At 42.1% G+C, this 23,155-nt stretch overlaps 1 protein-coding gene across 1 annotated transcript in view; it reads left to right on the top strand.

The window, feature by feature from the left end:
- Window positions 1-23,155, top strand: part of Efcab2 (EF-hand calcium binding domain 2) — a 94,404-nt gene that overhangs the window by 55,283 nt on the left and 15,966 nt on the right. The window contains exon 3 of the mRNA XM_027418863.2: window positions 9,402-9,474. Coding sequence (XP_027274664.1) covers window positions 9,402-9,474 — 73 coding nt within the window. The remainder of the gene's footprint in view (window positions 1-9,401; window positions 9,475-23,155) is intronic.

Here is a 23,155-nt window from a genome sequence, read left to right as displayed (position 1 = left end):
ATGTTTCTCTGATTTCTTTCTCAGCCCCTTTATTGTCTGTATATAGTACGGCTACTGATTTTTTTGAGTTAATCTTTTTTTTTTCCCGTTTTGGTTTTTTGAGACAGGGTTTCTCTGTGGCTTTGGAGGCTGTCCTGGAACTTGCTCTGTAGACCAGGCTGGCCTCAAACTCACAGAGATCCACCTGCCTCTGCCTCCAAGTACTTGGATTAAACGTGAGCACCATCACCGCCCAGCTGAGTTAATCTTGTATTCTGCCACTTTGCTGAAGGTGTTTATCAGCTGTAGGAGTTCCCTGGTAGAATTCTTCTGGTCACTTATGTAAACTCTTATATCATTTGCATATGAAAGTTTTACTTCTTCCTTTCCAACTTTTCCAACTTGTATTCCTTGATCCCTTTTTGTTGTCTTATTGCTCTATCAAGAACTTCAAGGACAATATTGAAGAGGTATGGAGAGAGTGGACAGCCTTGTCTTGTTCCTGATTAAGTTTCTCTCCATTTAATTTCATGTTGGCTGTCAGTTTGCTGTATATTGCCTTTGTTATGTTTAGGTATATTCCTGTTATTCCTGATCTCTCCAAGACCTTTATCAAGAAGGGGTGTTGAATTTTTTTGAAGGCTTTTTCAGCATCTAGTGAGATGATCATGTGGTTTTTCTTTTTCAGTTTGTTTATGTGGTAGATTACATAGATGAATTTTCGTTATGTTGAACCATCCCTGCATCTCTGGGATGAAGCCTACTTGTTAATGGTGGATGATTTTTCTGATGTGTTCTTGGATTCGATTTGCCAGTATTTTATTGAATATTTTTGCATCAATGTTCATGAGGAAGATTGGTTTCTTAGTTGTGTCTTTGTGTGGTTTGGGTACCAAGGTAATTGTAGCCTCATAAAAAGAGTTTAGCAATGATCCTTCTGCTTCTATTGTGTGGAACAATTTGAGGAGTATTGGTATTAGCTCTTCTTTGAATTTCTGGTAGAATTCAGCACTGAGTCTGGCCTTGGGCTTTTTTTGGTTGGGAGATTTTTGATGACTGCTTCTATTTCATTTGGGGTTATAGGTCTATTTAAATTGCTTATCTGTTCTTGATTTAATTTTGGCAAGTGATATCCATCCAGAAAATTGTCCATTTCCCTTAAATTTTACAATTTGTGGAGTACAGGTTTTCAAAGTATGACCTGATGATTCTCTAGACTTCCCCATTGTCTGTTGTTACATCCCCCTTTTCATTTCTGATTTTGTTAATTTGCATGCGCTCTTTCTGCCTTTGGTTAGTTTGGATAAAGGTTTGTCTATCTTGTTGATTTTCTCAAAGAACCAACTCTTTGTTTCATTGATTCTTTGTATTGTTTTCTTTGTTTCTACTATTGATTTCCTGGTGTCTACTCCTCCTGGGTGAGTTTGCTTTTTTTGTTCTAGAGCTTTCAGGTGCGCTGTTAATTCTCTAGTGTGGCTATTCTCCAGTTTCTTCATGTGGGCACTTAGTGTTATGAACTTTCCTCCTTGCTCTGCTTTCAGAGTGTCCCATAGGTTTGAGTATGTTGTGTCTTCATTCTCATTGAATTCTAGAAAGTCTTTGATTTTTTTCTTTATTTCTTCCTTGACCCAGGAGTGATGCAGTTGAGCATTGTTCAATTTCCATGAGTTTGTAGGTTTTCTGCAATTTGTGTTGTTGCTGAATTCTAATTTTAAGCCATGGTGGTCTGATAAGATACAGGGTGTTATTCCAATTTTTTTTGTGTGTGTGTGTCTATTGAGGTTTGCTTTATTGCTGAGTATGTGGTCGATTTTAGAGAATGTTCCATGTGGTGCTGAGAAGGTATATTCTTTTGTGTTTGGATGGAATGTTCTATAGATGTCTGTTAAACCCAAATGGGTCATAACTTTTGTTAGTTCCTTTGTTTCTTTGTTAAGTTTCTGTCTGGTAGTCCTGTCCAGTGGTAAGAGTGGAGTGTTGAAGTCTCCCACTATAAGTGTGTGAGGTTAATGTGTGATTTGAGTTTTAGTAATTTTTTTTTTTTTTTTTACGAATGTGGATGCCTTTGTATTTGGGGCATAGATGTTCAGAACTGAGACTTCATCTTGATGGATTTTTCCTGTGATGAATATGAAATGACCTTCTTCATCTCTTTTGATTAATTTTAATTTGAAGTCTAATTTCTTAGATATTAGGATAGCTACATCAGCTTGCTTCTTAGGGCCATTTGCTTGGAAAAATCTTTTCCCAACCCTTAACTCTGAGGTAATGTCTGTCTTTGAAGTTGAGATGTGTTTCTTGTATGCAGCAGAAGGATGGGTTCTGTCTTTGTAGTCATTCGGTTAGCCTGTGTCTTTTCATAGGCAAGTTAAGACCATTGAGATTGAGGGATATTAATGACCGTTGATTGTTGATTCTTGTTTGTTTTTAATCACTATAATAAGACATGTGAGTTAATCAAATTAAAAAGAGAATGATTATTTAAATTTTTTAAAAAATTGATTATTAGCCTGTGTTTACACGTACTTGGGGTCAGAGGTCAAACTTGAGAGTTGCTTTTCCTCCTTCTACTGTGGATTTTGGGGATTGAACTCAGTTTGGTCAGCTTGTGCAGCAGGCTCTTTTACCCACTGAGTGTGCTGTCTCATTTGCCTGGAAGGTGTCTTTTGTGTCATGGTTTCTGAGGTTTTACCCCATGGTTGGCCCATTGCTCTTCGCCTGTGGCAAGGCAGTGCCAGGCAGTACATCTTGGCAGGAAGGGGAAATGAAGGTGGTCTGTTCATGGCATGGAGACCACGAAACAAAGGAGTGACAGAAGGAGCCAGGGTTTCAGTGCTGTCTTCAGAGGCACACCTCCAGTCACTTGCCAGTAGGTCCCCCTGGTGTTTTTGTGCCCATGCACTCGTGTGTGCCCTCATGCATGTGTGGAGGTTAGAGAAACACCTTGCGGAGTCAGTTCTCTTTTCACCTATAAATGAATTCTGAGCTCAGGTTGTCAAGCTTGCATAGCAAGCACTTTTACCAGCTGAGCCATCTGTCCAGTGCTAGGGTTCCACTTCTTCTTCTTTTTTTTTTTTTTAAATACATAGCTTATTTATTATGTGTACAGTGTTTTGTCTCCATGTGTCCCTGCAGGCCAGAGGAGGGCACCAGATCTCTTATAGATGTTGTGAGCCACCATGTGGGTGCTGGGAATTGAACTCAGGACCTCAGGAAGAGCAGCCAGTGCTCTTAACCTCTGAGCCATCTCTGCAGCCCATAGATCCTACTTCTTAAAGGTCCAGTATTTCCTAGTAGTTCCAAAGGCTGACGGGTTCTTAAACCAGATAGGTCATTGAAGTATTCTTCAAAATAACATGAAAATCAGAGCATATTTAGAGGTCTTTGGTTTCTTGCACGTACGTTTCTAAACAATACGAAGGTGGCATTTTTAATGAGGGATAAACACACCCTTATGCGGACGAGCCTGTAATGACGAATTGGGACTCAAAGAGTGCATAGCAGAGCTGGGATTCGCATGTATGTCCCACCTAAGCAGACAGGCTCGGTTGGCGATCAGAAGTAGGGTGTCTTTAGCATTCACAAGGCCCTGGCTTCCGTGTGTGGCCTACTTCCCAAATAACCTCCCAAATATAAACAAGCCCTGTGCGCCCGCCTCATGCTCCTTGGAAGCTCCCCCCCTTCATTTCTCGGGTCTGTAGTTCTCCGTCCGTTGCCATCTAACTTACCCCCACTTTGAACAGAAACTCCTCATCCCAATCACTGCTTACCTGGTGCTTTACCAACTCCATTGGGAGTTATGCAGTCTGTGAGAACTGTCTATAGAATCGGCCACTTCTTCCTTCCTCGAACACCTCCGAGCACCAGTGATGGCTTCACTTTCCCCTTGTTTTCCTTAGCTCCACAACACTACCCTCCCCTGGGTGTTTGCTTGCTCCCAGGTCCTCTCTCTCCCATGAAGGTTTTCTGTGCCACGTGAGAGCTTCTCAGCATTCTCCCTGGGTGGGTGCCCTGCTCAGCCAGTGAACTCTTTTATTTTTTAAGGTTTATTTTTTATTATTTTTAATTGTAGTGTGTGGATGTTTGTATCTGCTTGTGGTGTGTGCACATGAGCGCAGGCGCCCTCACAGGAGGCCAGGGGCCTCATACATCCTGGATCTGCAGATATAGATAGATGGTTGGGAGCTGCCTGGTGTGGCTTCTGGGAACTGAACCTGAGTCCTCTGGAAGAACAGCAGATGCCCTTAACCATTGCTCCACCTCTTCAGCTCCTGGTGCTGTCTTCTTAGAGGAGCCCTCAGGCCCCTGTGACTCCCATCCCTGCTGGGCGTCTCCAGCTCAGATCTTTTTCTGTAACTCAGTGCTCTGAAAGTTTCATCTCGCTGGTTGGCTTTCCCCTACTTGTAAGCTCAGAGGTTAGCCTGTTCTTGTTTCATTGATAGTGGCATGAGATTCCTTGGTCAGTGACATCGCAGACAGCATGAGCAATGACTTGAGGTGCAGCCACTCTTGCCCTCAAAGTTCTATAGTTTTTTTTTTTTTTTTTTTTTTTTTTTTTTTTTTTTTTAAGACAGGGTTTCTCTGTGGCGTTGGAGCCTGTCCTGGAACTAGCCCTTGTAGACCAGGCTGGTCTTGAACTTACAGAGATCCACCTGCCTCTGCCTCCTGAGTGCTGGGACTAAAGGTGTGTGCCACCACCGCCTGGCTAAAGTTCTATAGTTTAATAATATACTACACATATATGTCTAAAATATTTTAATATTTAACATATCTTAAATTTATGGTGAATATTAAATACAGGTGAGATGTTTGTATTCTCCTTTTACTATTTTTGAAATCTGAGTGTATTTTATTCTTTTGCCACATTTCACATGTTTAAGAGCCAGATATATTGACAGTATTGGACAATAGGAACCTCAGATTTCTTCAATTCCCTATACAGGAGCTGTCAGGTTTTTGTCTCCTCCCTTTCTGCTGTCTTTTTTGCTGTGTGAGTTAGCATAGCTTTGATTGTTAGTCCTCTGATGCTGGAGTTTAAGCAGTTCTTATTGTAACCAAAACCCGATAAGGGGTTTTGTGAAGGGGAAAGTCCGAAACCTATCAAGACATAAGTGTTACCCTTGTCTTGTGGAATATTTGTTCTCATGCACTCAGTAAGTGGCTAATCTGCTGTTTCAAAGGCATGTTTATTATATGGGTGTTACCCAGTTTCATGAGATACCGCTAGAGGCTTCATAAGAGAAAATATAATCTTGTAAAGTATTTCTAGTGGCCGTCATGTTCAGATCTGCCTAGATAACCCTATGGTCAAAAAAATTAATAATACAGAGGGTTGAAATGAGAGGGAACAAAGGAAGGGAAAATGTACCGACAGGAAGACTGTGTTAGTTTGATTTCTGTTGATGTAATAGATGCTGTAACCAGAACAAACTCAGGGAGGGAAGGGTTTATTTGGTTTATACTTTGGCATCTTAGTCCATCATGGAGGGAAGCCAGGGCTGGAACTCAAGCAGGAATCTGGAGGCAAGAACTGAAACAGAACCAAGAAGGAACACTGCTTGCTGGCTTGCTCTCCATACTCACGCTGCTTGTTTTCTTATATAGCCCAGGACCACTGTCCAGGGTTGGCACCACTCATAGTGGGCTGGGCCCTCCTGCATCAGCTGTTAGTCAAGAAAATGACCCATAGACATGCTCATAGATGTTGTGTGATGTTTTGATCTCATTCTGACAATACAGTTTGCTTTGAGTCAGAGAGCGGTTTCTTTGCCATAAAGAAAGCAAACTCCATATGGAGGTTCTTCGATGACCATCATCTTCTCTCGAAGGAAATCAGTGCTGTCAGGAGCAGATGTGACTCCTGTCATGAAAAGCCTTAGGTTATTAAACATGCCATATTCTGTAGTTCTTTGAAGTGTTTGAAGACCGTCTATCTATCTAAATATATCTGTGTATGCCTTTGAAAACATTCCTAACATGATTATAAGTTTGATCATTATAGATGAATATTAATCTGCATTTCTTAATTAAACATTGCCTTTTAAATGAGTTGTATAAACATGATACCCCAAACAAGATTAGAAACATATATACAGTATAACAAAATTAACTTTAAATTTGTAACAATATATAAAAATCCATACCAATGTGAAATATTTAAGACTAGTAGTTGCATTTACACAATGGGGTATTACTCAGCGGAAAAACAAAACAAAACAAAACAATGGAATCTTGAAATCTGCAGGCAAATGGATGGAACTAGAAGAAACCATCCTGAGTGAGGTAACCCAGTCACAAAAAGACAAACATGGTATGTACTCACTCATATATGGATATTAGACATAGAGCAAAGGATCACCAGCCTACAATCCACACCTCCAGAGAAGCTAGGAAACAAGGAGGACCCTAAGAGAGACATACATGGTCCCCAATGAAGGGGAAAGGGACAAGATCTCGTGAGCTAATTGGGAGCACAGGGGAGGGGAGAGGGAGTTAGGAGAAAGAGAAGGGGAGAAGAGAAGGGAGGAGGAAGACATGAGGGACCAGGAAGATTGAGTCAGGGGAAGAATAGAGGAGAGCAAGAAAATAGAGGGAGCCATTATAGGTTTAATGAGAAATATGTCACTAAGGAATTATACTGCAATCCACAAGGATGACCCCAACTAAGAATCTAAGCAATAGTGGAGAGGCTACCTTAATTGCCCTTCCCCTATAATGAGATTGATGACTACCTTATATGCCATCCTAGAGCCTTGATCCAGTAGCTGATGGAAGCAGAAGCAGAGACCCACAGCTAAGCACTGAGCAGAACTCCTGAAATCCAGTTGTAGAGAGGGAGGAGTGATGAGCAAAAGGGTCAAGACCAGGGTGGGAAGACTCACAGAAACAGGTGACCTGAACAAGGGGGAGCTCATGGTTCCCAAACAGATAGCTGGGAAATCAGCATAGGACTGATCCAGACTTCCTGAACGTGGGTGTCAGTTAGGAGACCTGGTTACTCTATGGCCTCTGATAGTGGAAAAATACTTATACCTAGTGTATGAATGGACATTGGGAGCCCATTCCACACAGAGAGTTACTCTCTCAGCCTAGACACATGGGGGAGGGCCTAGACCCTGCCCCAAATGATGTGACAGACTTTGACGATCCCCCATGGAAGGCCTCACCCCTTCTATGGAGCAGAAAAGGGATGAGAAGGGGGTTGGTGGGGGGCATAGGAGGATGGGAGGGAGAGGAACTGGGATTGACATGTAAAATAAGATTGTTTCTAATTTAAGTAGAAAAGTAAAAAAAAAAAAAACCAAAAAAGGACTAATAGTTGTTTCTTTAAAAGTAGATTCAATAATCTACCCTTTTATCCTGTCATTTCTATGTCCCCATTTTTCTTTTCAGAACAAGATCCTTGAATCTAATGTCCTTTGTAATGGTCAGGAGACTCTGGGGGAGGCAGTGCCTCAGTTGAGGGTCCCTCTTTCTAGATAACTCCAGTTTGTGTTGAGTTGACAAAACTGAGCAGTACACCTTGCCTGGTGTGGTGACGATCATTTGTCACGAGGAAATGTGAGCAACAAAGGTAGAGCCCTGTCTCCCTACTGCTGGTTTGGCTTCTCTCTTTTGTTAGCACTCACCACAGCCTCTAAGCAAATAATTTAATAATTCTTAAAGTGTTTGTTTTTTTCTCACAAGTAAAATACACAGCAAATAAAATTAATTCCAAATTATCCAGAATGGTAAGGAAATTAAAGTATTAAGCCAATGTATGTGAAATTTAATTAACATTCAAATATTACTTCAATCTTAATGGAAATGTGTAAGAATCTACTACAAATCCCATAATTATTTGCAGAGATTTTTTTTTTTTTCGAGACAGGGTTTCTCTGTGGCTTTGGAGGCTGTCCTGGAACTAGCTCTTGTAGACCAGGCTGCTCTCGAATTCACAGATATCCACCTGCCTCTGGTGGGTGCTGGGATAAAAGGCTTGTGCCACCAATGCCCAGCTATTTGCAGAGAATATTAAGTTGAATGTATACTTTTCTTAGATTATCTGTTGGATTGAATTTCATTGTTATGGGGAAGGAGGGAAAGAGTGTAACTAATTCTTACTGAGTGGCTGTATTGCCCTCAGCTGTGCCTTACATTACACTATAATTGGACTCTCCCTGTGTCCCCAGATGCATTTATGTGTTTGGAGGAAGGTCCTGGCTGTTTTGCCTTTAGGTATATTTAGGTCGGGAACTTGTCCAGTCTGTGGAGTTGTGATTTCACACCCTCTGCAGTTTGATGCTGGAGACCATGCTTTATGTTTTTTTTTTTTTTTGTCAGCAATGGAGCCTCTATGGCAAAACTCTGATGTAGCTAACAGCATCATCATTCTACAGATGTAGAGCCTAAGGCCAGCTTTCAAACCAAGCAGGGACTGGAGAGATGGCTCAGTGGTTAAGAGCACTGGCTGTTTTTCCAGAGTACCTGGGTTCAATTCTCAGCACCCACGTGGCAGCTCACAACTCCAAGATCTGACACCCTCACACAGACATACGAGCAAAACACCAATGCACATAAAATTAAAACAAATTTATAAAACCCAAAAAATAAAAGACAAAAAACCAAGCAGCATCCAGAGAGCTGGAGTCCAGTAGGCATGATGGACCAAAGCTAGTATTTTGCAAAGTCTGGTCCCATCCTGCAGTTTCTTACAACTTAAATAGTTTGAACAAGTGTGAAGATTCCTTCCCACCATACGAGGGTGGGTCTTTGGGTCTCATGACCACTGAAGGGATGTTACTATTGCAGTTTAAGTGTGTTTACAGAAGCAGATGCTGTGGGCAGCCATTGCGACATTCTTACTTTGGCAAATATGGCCAACTATTTCTACAGATAGCTTTGTAAGCATTTGCTTTTTCAAGATAAGAGGACGGGATTCAACTGAAGCAAGCAGGAGTACAGCAAGCAGAGTGAAGTAAAATTTAACCCAGCCTGTTTCTATTTCGTCCAGTAGCTAGCCCCCAGGCAGGACCCATGAGGCTCCCACAGGGCAAGGCTAGAGTTAGATTAGCTAGGTGCATATTAGCATGCTAAATATTTAATGTGTATTCTGTTTCCTTCTCCATTAGAGTTAAGCAACAGTTGAAATCGGCCATCAGGTGGCTGCCATTCCTTCTTCCTCCTGCTCTCTCCTCTAGAGCTCTGAGATTTTGAACTAGTCAGAGCTTGCATTTTGCTAGCCAGTGAAAACACTGGTCTGTCCTGGTTCATTTGTGTATCATTTACTTTTCCCAGAAAGTTTCTCAGAGAGTTGTGAGCCGATTCTTGAGGTCATTTGCTTTATTACCTGTGATCTGAAATAATTTAGATAATTATTTGATAATTTATACTATACTTGCCTTTCCAGAACTTATATTCTAAAACTTTTTTTTTTCCTGTAGAGAGATTGGAACAATTATCAGGTCACTGGGATGCTGTCCTACTGAAGGAGAGCTACATGATTTCATTGCAGAGGTAAGTAGGTGGCTGAGGAAGTGTCTCTCAGCTGAGTCTAGAACTCCTTGTAATAATAAAAAAAATCTTACACGAAGCTAAAAATTCCCTAAACTCCTGAGGGTGCTGTTTGAGAGTGTTAGAGCTGCCAATGTAAGCCAGCCAGTGGGACTGGAAAGCATTTTGATCAAGTCTTGAAGAAGCGACTATGAAGAAATGACAACTGTTGATACATAGTTTTTAAATTAGTTGAATTCAGGCCACATGGAGAAAGACCAACAACAGATATATTTAGTAATAATGTTGCTTCACAGAGAGAATGCAATTTTTATTTATTTAAGGAAATAAAACTAAGTTTCAGAACACTTATAATAGTAAATAGACTGAAGTAGAGAACATTAACCAGTCTAAAAATCTAAAAATTATTATTCATAATAATAACAAAATTTAACCATTATTAGTTAAAAGGTCTTGATTGGCTTTCCTCTGAGGTTATAGATTCCTTGAAATGGGTAAGCACTGTTGACCAGAGGAGACTGGTGTTCCTGCTTTCCTTGGTCCCTAGGGAGAGATCTGATTGGCTATTTTGGAGTTTTTTTCCTTATAAGGGAAGGGAGACAGAACAATAGGAGAATCATTGACAAGTTAACATCAAGTTACTGCAGGCAACTTTTTTTTTTTTTTTTTTTGCCAAAGATTAAGACAGAAGGACTTTATTATCATGCCCATTGAAACTGGCTTTCCTGGGGGAATTTCTGTTTGGCAGTGTTTTAACTTTATCATGGGTGACTCCATTTTGGCTTTAAGTCTATTCTTTGGGACCTAGTGTAGGAGCTGAATCCAAACCAAAAGTCATTTGTAATCATTGTTTGCAGTGTAAACTATAGCTGGGAGAAAGAAAACAGTGGTTGAACAGCCCATGCCCAGGGAGCTTCATACTCTCTTCTGCTTACAGAAAGATCTCTGATTGAACATTAAATGGGGAAAAAGCTGCCTGGGCCACAGAGTTGCTCTTCTTTGCCTGGGCAGTTTGTTTGGAGGATTGACAGAGGATGAGAGAGGAAAAAAAAGCTGTGGAATTTGATGTGTCTCCTTACTCTTCATACTGGTAGAGTCCTGGTCTGTTCTCTTATAGACGAGTTTTTCTTTGGGCCACCAGCTCACAAAAAATGACTCAGAGACTTATTATTAATTACGAAAGCTCAGCCTATAGCTTAGGCTTGTCCCACCAGCTCTTATAACAAATGAACCCATTTGTCATAATCTACGTTTCACCTGTGGGTTTTTACCTCTCTTCCATCTTGCACCTCCTCTTTCCTCTCTGTGTCCCCTGCCACTTCTCCTGTGCCTAGATTCACCTCCTCTTTCCTCTCTGTGTCCCTGGAAGTCCCATCTAATTCTTCCTGCCTAGCTATTGGTCATTCAGCTCTTATTAAACCAATCAAAAGGCGCCTTGACAAAGACACATCTTCACAGTAAACAAAAAGATTATTTCACAACATTCTATGCTATGTTATAAAGAAGGAATTCGAGATTTCAGGCTGATGTTGGAGAAACTTGAAGTAGTAAAATTGATGCTACAAAGGATTTACTAATAATTGTGATTAGGAAATATTAAGTTACACCAAGTAGAATTTAGCTAAAGGAGCGCTGTCTCCAATATGACTGGGAGGTAAGTAGTGTACTCAGCAGACTTGTTAGAAACTGTAGAAATGAAAAATTTGTTCCACAATTGAAGTTTAGAGATGCCAAGAAAGTTTCTGCCAATATTTATTTATCAACATTGACTTCCAGTTAGGCTCTATTCCCCTAGCAAAAGGAGAAAACTGACTGACAACCAGCTATCAGACATATCTCGTATCGTATCAAAGAGCATGCCTCTCAGGGGCTGTTCAAGGATCATAACCACCCTGCCATTAAGTCTCTGTGCTCTTATCCAGAAAAGCACAATTCTGCCAGGTGAACAAGATGGACCTGGGCAACAACTATTAAAGAACAACCCTGGTGTGCTTAAGAAATAGTAATAAATAATTCTGGCAATATCTTTGTTGTGTACATCTCTCAACTGTCCAAGTGGCCAGACTTGCCGTCTCCTATCTGTTTAAATTGTTCAAAGTGGGACTTGGAGCTGGGACCTGAAAGAGGTTTATATATGAGACGCACATGCCTATGGTGAGTATAAATTAGAAAATCTACTCAAGATCAGCTCCTCTTTGAGCATTAGCCAGAGCTGGATGTGTACCATATTAAAGAGCCCTTTCCTTTATTAATCTCTAAGTGTGTGCAGCGATTTCTCACTAGGAAGGCATATCAACTGTAGAACAGGGCAAGCCAGTTAATTTCTGTTGAGTGTCAATTTCTCCATAATAATGCCTACTTCAGAGTTTGCCTCAAAGATACTTTTAATAATGCATTACAAGCCAGAAACCCTGTAAAAAGTCAAGTAGTTTAAAATCAGCTGGATGACCATTGCTCAGATATCAGCACCTTGGCAGCTTAGTCGTCTTCACATTGCTGTAACCACAATAGCTGACAAAGACAACTTGAGGGTGCAAAGACTTGTTTTGGAGGATGGTTCTGGAGTAGTGGTTCTCAATCTTCCTAATGCTGCGACCCTGAAATCCACTTCTCATGGTGTGGTGACCCCTAACCATAGAATTTTATTTATTTTATTTTTTTGGAGACAGGGTTTCTCTGTGTAGCTTTGGAGCCTATCCTGGCACTCATTCTGGAGACCAGGCTGGCCTCGAACTCACATACATCCGCCTGCCTCTGCCTCCAGAGTGCTGGGATTAAAGGCGTGCGCCACCAACGCCCAGCCCATATAATTATTTTTGTTGCTACTCCATAACTAATTTTGCTACTATTATGAATCATAATGTGTTTTTGGAGATAGAGATTTTGCCAAAGGGGCCATGGCCCACAGGTTGGGAGCCACCGTTTTTGAGGGCTTCAGTTCCTTGTGGCTGGGAAGGCATGGTGGAGGCTCCCGGTTCCTGGTGTACCAGGGACGCTGGAAGCAGGTGTGGGTGTGGTCCCCAAAGGCCCACCCCAGATACCTAGGCTTCTACTAGGCTTCACTCCCTGAAAGTTCCATGGCCTTCCCCAACAGTGCCACCAATTAGGGAACAAGTGTTGAAAACATGAGCCTGTGGGGGAATATTTCAGACACAAGTCATAGTAGCATCATTTTTTCATTACTATTTTGAAATATTTAGTATGATGTTCTAAGTTGTAAGAATACATTGTTTTTCTATTTTGGAATCTCAAAAGTTATTTTGAATGAAGATTAGGAAAAAGGCTTGTTTTTCCTGTGAACCCACCTTATCCCCTTGCCCCCGCCCCCCAAAGTAACTGGTGCTGGGAGAGGTGAAGAGCTATGAGGAAGGGAGGGATTGGGAGATGAATTTATGGTGAAATAAGAAGCAGTGTGTAACAGGCATAGTAGCACACACCTTTAATCCCAGCCCTTGAGAGACAGAGGCAGGCAGATCTCAGAGTTCAAGCTAGTCTAGTCTACAGAGTAAGTTCCAGGACAGCCAGGGCTACACAAAGAAAAAAGCAAAACCAAAACAAAGAAAAGAGAATCAGTGTGTGTTCAATAAATAGGAGTAAGAACTGAAGATCAGGGAGGGAGAATGGTTTAGGTGTGTTTTAATATATATTAGGAATCTGAAAAAAAAAATCCTGCCTAGATCATCCAAACACCACAATCCCCATTTGTTAGGGATCGACCAGTCGTCAATAGGGTATAGGTTTTCTTTATTCAGATACACCAGCACCAGCCAGAGCGTGCTCAGAGGCAGCAAGGCAGGGAGGCCAGAGAGAAGGGGGTCCCCACGTCTCTCCAGCCCTTTAAGAACCTCCTTTCATGTCACCTCAGACTTCCCCTCACCCCGCCCTCATGGGCGTGTCCCGGCACACCTGTCCAGGTTACCTGGGGTGGGGCTAGGGTGTCTCCCTACAATTCCCCTTTTAGTCTAAAAGAGGATTAAAACTTAATAGTGTAAAACATCAAAAATTAACAATCATAAAGGTGAAATATAAGAAGATACAATTATCTGCTATTGCACATCCTATGTCTATTCCGGCTAAGCCCTAAAGTCATGTGGAAAGGGTGTCTAACTTGAACACTTCCTTCCAATCCCAACTCTAAACAATAAGGTCATTCTTAACTAGGCTTACAATAACCTAATAAACAATAATGGGGAGCGGGGGCTAGCATCTTCTAAGTTACTTCCTGCTGAAATGGGACGATGGTAGCCATGTGGGGTCCTGTGGGGAAAAAAAATGCCAGTACAGGGAAAGTCTCTAATGAGTTATCTCTAGTCCATGTTAGATGAGATTTGCTTGATTGAAGATCTAGGTTGAAATCCTCAACTTGATTGAAGTCAATACTCCAGGTTCTGGTTGGAGTGTCAGTCGAAATGGAGTGAGTTGAATCCAGCGCAGCCGGGGAGGTGTGGTCCAATTCTTTTTCCGGAGCATGCAGGGATTGTTGTCAGGCTGGTTCTCATTGTGTGTATGGGACACGAACATAAGTGTCATCAGAGCAATGTTTGCTTGTACATGTATGTGTACTGGGAAAGGCAATCCTTGAAAAACAACAATTATGAGAGGGTATAGGCCTTGAAAGAAAGAGCCAAGAAAAGACAAAGATAGTCCTCTAATTCATTATTTATGCTGTATTACAGCAATTGGCTTCTTGATATAACACAGAAACTTTAAAATTTTGTTAAATAACATGCTTGGATTTTAGGGTAGGAAAGCCAAATCCAACTCTAAATCCAGCATCGATTTAATTGAATAGGGACTAGGAAATGAAGAGAAATAGAGTTATTTGAGAGACAGCTGTAAATTTTATCGTATGGCATGTTCCTTTTGTTCAATGGTTATAGCTACGTTCTTTCCTTAAGTATCTACACATGTAGTGTCCTTTGACTTCCGGAGGAGGGTTTTCCTGTGAGGATGTAGCTGCTTGCTTTCCTTTCCTTTTTTGGAGATAGTCTCATTATGTAGCCCTGGATGGCCTGGAACTCACAGAAATCAGCTTGCCTCTGCCTCCTGAGTGCTGGCTGGCATTAAAGGCATGCACCACCACGTCTAGTGACCCCAATTAGACTATAACTATTGTAAATATAAGTAATTTTAAAATTTTGAAAATTAGGAACTCATTTTTCCTGAAAATCACATATAGTAGTTATGGTTCAATTGTGTCACCAACCTATATAAGTTCTGTAAAAGTTTATTGGGTGTGCCAACACAATTTATTGCAGCTAAATTCTAGCAATAGAGTCACAACAGCTTTGACTACCCTTCTTGAATACCAGCTAAATGAGAAGAAAACACACATATTTATACTTATCAAATACATTTAGGACACTGAAAAATCCACAACAGTAAATACCTAAGGGTAAACATCATATTGCTAAATGTTCTATAATAACTTCAGATAACAATTTATTTATTTATTTTGGTTTCTAAAGCTTATTAAAAATCAAAGAATAGAAAAACTTTACATATAAATGTCAATTTTAGTGTACATATTGTTGTTCACACACAAAATTGAAACATGATATCTTTTTATCAAACTGTTGCATGTGGCCACAGTGGTAGCCAGCCAATCCATCTGGTTCCCCATTGGAGGGTGGACACACACCTGTGCCTGGGATAGAACTTTAAAACACACATCTGCAGGTCACTCGAACTGCCCCATCGTGGCTCCTTAATGCAGATACAGTCAATATTGCTATTCTGTAAATTAATATTCTTTAGCAATAGGTTTCACAGTTTAAATAGTTTTAGATATTTTGGATGACTCTCCCAGAGTCAGTGGCCCCAGCAAGCACAGCAGCAAGAGGCAGACCCAGACACGCAGAACCTGTCCTTGGCTAGGCATCCATCACATTCAGACATCAATCTAGAACTCCCACTGCTGCACGACAGTCAGATGTCACAGCCATCAGCTTCTTGTCTTGACAGTCTCTACGAAGTGACTTAAAGATGGACCTACCTGTAGTGTTTAGCAGGGCCAGAGCCCTATTCCAGAAATGGAAGCCAGAGGGCCTTCAAGATGCAAGCACTCTCAGGACAACTGTGGTGCTTCAGAGACTCGGGGTTAGGCGATGGATATATTCTTGAAGAACAAACAATTTAAATGTGCTTTTAAAATTATTCTGGGGCTGGCAGATGGCTGAGCAGGTAAGGGACCTTGCTGCTATGCCTGGCAGCCTGAGTTTCATTCCTGGAACCCACATGATGGAAGAAGCAAACTGATTCCCACAGCTGTTCTCTGACCTCTACATATCCATGAACTCTCTCTCTCTCTCTCTCTCTCTCTCTCTCTCTCTCTCTCTCTCTCTCTCTCTCCTCTCCCCCTCCCTGTCCAAATATATAGATTATTAATCTGTAAAAGTTTTGAAACTTTTATCTGGAAATTGAATTCTCTAACTATCATGTGCTTGAATTTTAGGACAGAGACATCGCTAACATAACTTTTTAAATTCTCAGCTCTTTGCTTCCTGAAGATCAGAAATATCTTGAAATAGACCAGTTTTCAAATTCCTTGACATTGATTCATCTATTTAATATTCCAAAAGTAGCAACTTGCTTCAAGTAAACCCTACCTGTATAGGGTGTTATGAAAGCCAGCAGCTGTGGGAAGCAAGGGCTAGAGCAACTCTTCCTGCATGCAGGTTACCCAGCAGCTCTGCCTTCGATATTGTCAGAGCTCTCTAGTGCGTGGGCACTGGGAGGAGAGGAAAACTATGCAAAGGTCTGTGTCTTTTGAAATTCAAACTTACACAGAATTAGAGAGAATTACATTGCACAGGAAAGCGAAAAGATGTTTCAAAAACCAAACAAACCAATGTTGATTTAGGCTTTAGAGCTAAGCTAGGATTGTGCCTTTTTATTGGGGGGGGGAGTGTCTTCAGCCACCTGCTCCTCCACGCTTGGCTGTTGTGAATGGTGAGCAATGTCTCTGTTCGCCTCTGCTTCACTACTAATGTACTGTGCTCTTGAGAACGCATCTCAGCATCTCCTTGTGTATTAGTCAGGGTTCTCTCGAGTAACAGAATTTATAGAATGAATCTCTCTCTCTCTCTCTCTCTCTCTCTCTCTCTCTCTCTCTCTCCCTCCCTCCCTCCCTTCTTCCCTCCCTCCCACCCTCTATATGATTTGTTAGAATGACTTATAGGTCTTACTAATCCAACAATGGCTGCCTATGATGGGAAGGCCCAAGAATCCAGTAGTTGTTAGTCCACGAGTCTGGATGTGTCAGCTGGTCTTCAGTTGGGTTCCAATGCCAGTGAAGGAATGGACTTGCTATTGCGGTTGAGAGCAAGCAATAGAAAGAGAGAGCTTCCTTCTTCCCTGTCTTTTATACGGGCTGCTAGTAAGTAGAGCAAGTGGTCTGGATTAAAGGTGGACCTTCCCATCCCGAAAGATCTGGGTTAAGGTGTTGTCTTCTACTGCAAAGATTGGATTAGAAGTGTGTCTTACCACTTCAAATGATTTAATTAAGAAAAATCCTTCACAGGTGTGTCCAGTCATTTGGGTTTTAGTTAATTCCAGATGTAGTCAAGTTTTCAGCCGAGAACCGCTAGCACACTTCTGTTCTCTGTTTAGCCTTAGCAGTGTTTTGAGGCCTCATAGCTTGTGTGCTTAAACAACTTTGCATGATTGCCATGGGCTAGAGGGAGCTGGCTGGCAGATTACCCCACAGATGTTAACCAGCCTGGGTTTGTGTACCCAGTGACCTAGTGAACCCAGGCCTGACGACGACCATCTTGGGCCCTAGTGCTGCTGCTGCTGCTTAGGCTGTTTTCACCAGTGCGTCCCGATGCCCCTCGGTGAACAGTGCGCCCCCCCTTCCATTAACACAATCCTCTGGTGGGTTTTCTGGCTCATGTTAAGGAGAAAACTGGCCTTTCCGTTTCACTTACTTTTTATTTATTTATTTATTTATTTATTTATTTATTTATTTATTTATTTATTCCAGGCCCCTAAGAGCCACCCTGGCAGTAAGTGGCCCTTCCCTCCTGGGTTTCCTGCCAGAGGGATGGACCCTGTGACATGGGAAGTATCTGAGCAGTTTTTTGCTTTCCTTGTCTTATATTTTAGTCCTCTGATCGCCACAAGGCTTGCCTCCTAGTCACGCTAGCTAGTTTCATTTCTTCATTCGGTATGTATTTTCTTTCTGCCCCTGATATGCCCAGTGCCTCCCCAGCTAGGTTATGCTGGGATTTAACCCAATTTACCAGCCTGCCTTATAGGAGAGACATGAAGGGCAGTTCCTTAGGGGTGCATGTTGCCTGAAGTGGCCTTCTTCTGCAGCACAACACTGCCACCCCCTGTTAGAAAGGGGTAGATGCAAGCCTAGCGCCTGCAGGGGATTTGCCTAGTTAGTATCCTTAGGGGGACCTGTGGTTTGATTTCTCCACATTACATGCAGCATGCCAGGCCTTTGCCACCAGGACTCTGGCCTCAGTTATCTGTTTTACCTTAGCATTTGCCTTGATGTCTTTAACCGTTGCATTTTCTATTTCAGGGATGTCACACTAAAGTGTGTGTGCCTCCCGGCAGACTGTTATATGGAGTCTGATCTAAGGATGGCATATATGTTACTTTCTTGCTGTTGTGACAAATACCTGCAAAAGCAACCCAAGGAGGGACAGAGAAGTGTACACTGGCAACAGTTTGAGTCCATTCTGGTAGGGAATGAGTGGTGTCAGGGCCATGAGACATTTGGTTACACTGCACCTGCTGTTAGGAGAGAGCGATGAACGCTGGTGCTCACTCCCCTTCTCTGTTTGATTCAGCTCAGGACCCTGACCTATGGAGTGATGCTGCACACACTCAGGGCGGTCTTCCTTCCTCAATTGACCCTTTCTGCAAACACTCTGACAGATACACCCACAGGTGGATTTCCAGGATGACTGTTGATATTTGGTGACGCACCATTACCGCCTGAGCTATCTCCTCATTCTTCCAGGTGATCTTAGCAGAGTCAAATCCGCAATGAAGACTGAACATCAGTGATGTTTAAAAATTTTTAAATATCATAAAAAGTAAAGAAAAATCTGCATCAAAAAATCATATATATCCAGCAATACCTAAAATATTTATTGCCCTCTCTTTCATGGAATTGCCCCACTCCTGTTTAATTGGTGTGTAACTGAGTCTGCCTTTCCCTGTAGGAGACAAGCACTTCTTTACACGCTGCCAAAGAGCCATGTGGCCTTGACATCTAGCGACTGCTTAACAAAGCTCTCATTTTTCATTTTCCCTCAGGCTTCTTACAGTTACAGTTCTGCTTTATGGCATTGTTCTCCTCTTGGTGTTGTTCTGCTTGCACTGGATGGGTACCTGCAAGGGCGAGCCTCTTCTTTTACATGTCCCCAGTTTCCTTTCTTTAAATCTTTATCACTATAGACTTCCACAGCACTCCATCACATTTTACAAAGCAACAAGCCAGCCTGACTCAGAAGTCCATCTCACTGCCTGTGGTTTTTTCTTCTTTCTTTCTTTCTTTCTTTCTTTCTTTCTTTCTTTCTTTCTTTCTTTCTTTTTTTCTTTTCTTTTCTTTTTTTTTTTGGTTTTTTGAGACAGGATTTCTCTGTCGCTTTGGAGGCTGTCCTAGCTCTTGTAGACCAGGCTGGTCTCTTGAACTCAGAGATCCAACTGCCTCTGCCTCCCGAGTGCTGGGATTAAGGGCGTGCGCCACCACTGCCCGGCTGCCTGTGTTCTTTGTGTCACTTCTGAAGACACATATGATCCTGTGGACACTCTAAGAAGCTAACACTGAGCCATAGACATTGAAGAGGTTTAGTGGGGACTGTCAGAGCTGGAGGAGGTGGGGGAGTGTCAGAATACGGTGCAGGTTTGAGATGAGGGTAGGAGAAATAGAAGAAGGAAGACCTTAGCCATCTGGCTGATGACACATCCTCAGTCCTAACTTGCTCATTGGAGGATCTCCCCTTGCTGGCATGGTACTTATTTTGATGGCTGTGCTACACCCTTAGTGACTGGAGAAGCCATGGAAGATGTGAGTCAGGCTCAGACATGATGGCTGGGAATATCATCTGGTTATATTTCTTAGAAACAGAGGTTGAATAGAGGGACAGTTCCATAGCAGCCAGTTGTGGCCATTTGAATGAGAATGGCCACCATCAATAGGCTCATTTATTTGAATGTCTGGTTCCCAGGTGGTGGACTATTTAGGAAGGATTATGAGGCGTGGCCTTGTGGGAAGAGGAGGAGGTGTGTTATGCAGTGTGGAGGTGATCTTTGAAGCATCAAAAGACCCTGCTAGGTCCAATTTCTCTCTCTGCCTGCAACTTGGGAATCAAATGTGAGCTCTGATGTGATCCAGTGATCAGATGTGGACCAGTGCTCCAGCTGCAAGCCTGCCTGCCTGCCACTGTGCTCCCCACCATGATGACCATGTACTAATGCTCTGAAACTGTAAGCAATCCCCAATTAAATGCTTCCCTCTGAAGGTCGAGTTGGTCAAGGTGTCTCCTCACAGCAAGGGAACAGTAGCTATGGCACCATCACGTCACCCAGAAGAGCTGTGATGGGAGCTGGGTGTTGAGTTAGCCATGCTTAGTTTTTATTTCTAAGCTCAGATGACCCTACCCTGGATTTTAGGACTAGGTTAAAGTACAACTACTTAGGAATCCACTGAAGGCTGGGTTAGAACCAAGGAAGAATGAGGAGAGCTCACCAGCTCATGTTAGAGATGTCTCAGTGATGAGCGAGGTCAGGCCACCCAAGTATGTTGGGGATGACTTGAAGGAGTGGGCCTTACAATCCAATCAGATATTGGTTTGTTACTCCCACAAACTTCATGACACTATTGTACTAGCAGAGCTAGTCAGTTTTAAACCTTAGGTAATTTTGGAGTCCCTAGCACCAAAGCTTTCGAGAATTTTCTTTTGCAGTTTTGATTCCCTAGGGTATTCCTCTAGTCTTCTGCCTGTGCGATAAAAGCACCTAGCTTCCAGTTAAATATAAAACAATTCCGCTAGGGCCAGGAGGGGCAGTTACCCCTAGGTGGGAAGCAGCCAAGGAGGGTGAGCAGTTAGCACAGTTGCAGCCCTAAGAAGGGCATGTGGGGAAGTAATGGCTGCATAGGCCCCTGTCCAACCTTTGCTCTGTGGCTTCAAATTGTAGACATTCAGAACTGGAAGGCTCCTTGCTCACTGGCATGATTCTGTTTCCACTGGATTTAAAAAATCAAGTTATTCAACAAAAGGGTAGTTCATTCTATTTTCTAAATTCTTTCAGTAATATAAAAAGAACTTATAGAATGTCCTAATTCTTTTCAAACAGCCTGTAGAATCTTTAGAACAAATAGGAATGTAAAATTATTACATTTATTTATTTATTTGTGTGTGTGCTTATGTGAATGTGCATGTGTGGCATGGCTCAGAGGCCACCTTGCAGGAGTTGGTTCTCTCTTTCATTTCCCAGGGATTGTCTCAGCTTGAGGCTTGGTGAGAAGCACCTTTACCCATGGGGCCATTTTTCTGCTCAGAGTTAATAATTTTTTAAAGGTGGTGGCTTAAATTGTTTTCATTTATGGGGTAGGATTGTAGCTTAGTGATTGAGCACTTATATTTAGAGTCTTACATTTGATAAAAAATAAGTAAACATTTAAAATCAATTACAAAGGGAATACTTCTGGTAAATATTGATCAGTTTTTGTTATTATTTTACTCAATCCAAGGCTAGATATTTTCCATATTTTTGAAGAATGGTTTATATAAAAATTAATGTGTTAGATGGTATTTAGAATCTAACTTGAAATATCTCGTTTTTTTGCTACAAGTTTTAAAAATCCATATGTATTTCTTGTTTGTTGGTCGGAAGCAGTGCTTTATAAGCCATTTTTAGCTACTCACATTGTCCTGTGTTTTTGTGAAGCATGAAATAGTTCATCTTACTGGCTTATTGTTATGCCACTAGGTAGAGATGAATTTTCACTTTGTATTTTGTTGTTCTAGCTGAGTGGGTTTGGCATTAAAATAAACAATGCTGTAATGGGAAGACATGGCCTTACGATTTCGTGCAGATGTGAGGAAAGAAGTGTAGACTTGTTCCCATCAGGACACCTGACAGATTGAGGCCCTCTGGCAGGCACTTAACCTCCCAAGGCCTGTGTGCCCTCAGATGCAAAACAGGTCAGGAAAACGGACTCTGCACTAAAGTAGAAGGAAAATAATGTTTTCTGCAGGCATTGAGACTTAAACATTGGCGTTGTAGAAAACACTGTAGTGTTTCTATATTTGTGGAGTCAGCTCCATGTCGCAGGGCCCTAGAGCGTCTGAGGACCCCATGACAGCCTTAGAGAGGGAACCTTTGGTGGCGGGAAGTCTGGGGGCGGGGTCTTTCACCTCCACTCTTGGAGGATGAGAAGACAAGCGTACCTGAGAGGACACTACTCAAATGAATGGTGCTTTCTAGTGGACTTTGCTGTAACTGCTGTTTGGGCTGCTTTGCAGCATGTGGAGCCTCCTCATAGATGGAACCAACTCGGGTATCACTTGCTTCACATTTACAATACTAGTGGAACTGGGTTTTTAAATTAATTCTTTTTCGTTGTTTTGGACGCAGGGTTTCATATATTCCAGATCGGCCTCTAACTCTATGTAGTTGAGGATGACCTTGCCTCCCATTCTCACACCTCTGCCTCCCAGTGTGAGATTACAGACGTGGGCCGTCATGTCTGCTTTCTGCTGTGTGTGGGATCTAACCCGGGCCTTCATTCACTGCAGACAAACACTGACAGCTGGGCTCCATATGCCCACGCCTGGGCTTGGTCTTTTGAAGAGTAGGGCCACAGTGTTTGGATACATGTTAGTCTCTTTGTGCAGTCCAAAGACATTTATGAGGAATTAATGTGTGTATGTGTGTGGTGGTTGGGTCAGGTCACTCCAGTACTTACATCCTGTCCTCTAGGGCAAGTGACAAGGTATTCACTATACCTAGCATCTTTTTGTTTTGTTATGTTTTTTGAGATAGGGTTTCTCTGTGTAACAGTCCTGACTGTTTCTGAAATTCACTTTGTAGACCAGGTTGGCCTGGACCTCACAGAGACCTGCTGGCCTCTGCCTCCCAAGTGCTGGGATTAAAGGTGTGCGCCACCAACGCCACCACCAGCTTATACCTAGTATCTTAATGCCTTGTATTATTAGTTGCTACATTTCACATGGCGTTTTATAGACAGGAAGCAGGGTGCTGAGTATATAGCCTTGTAGTAGAGTGCTTGCCTAGCACTTGTAGGCCCTAAGTTCAGTATCTAGCACCATAACCCAAACCAAAACAGCAACGAACAGATAAGAGGTAAGGCCAAACTTCTGAAGAAACAGGTCCATGTGGCTAGTGAGTGTGCCTATGCCTGGAGTTTCTGCACAGAGTCTTTTAAGGAAGAGTAGCGTTGCACCACATAGAAGAAGACAGTTTACATTGTGGGTAATGTCATTATGTCTTGCTGTTCACAAGCCGTCATATCCTGCCTCATAAAACTGTCACACAACTCCTTCAAGTAGACATTATTGTTCTCCTGTGTTGTAAATGACACAGAAGCTGGAGGGGGTTTGTTTTAGTTTGCAGTGCTAGGCAAGCACTCTACCACTGGACTATATACCCTGATTAGAAGATAGGTTTTTGTTTTGTGTTCTTTTTTTTCAGACAG

The sequence above is a fragment of the Cricetulus griseus genome, chromosome 5, assembly GCF_003668045.3.
Source record: "Cricetulus griseus strain 17A/GY chromosome 5, alternate assembly CriGri-PICRH-1.0, whole genome shotgun sequence".
In the NCBI taxonomy this organism is placed as follows: domain Eukaryota; kingdom Metazoa; phylum Chordata; class Mammalia; order Rodentia; family Cricetidae; genus Cricetulus; species Cricetulus griseus.
Note: the sequence above shows the minus strand (reverse complement) of the source record. Positions and strands in the feature narration are given on the sequence as shown.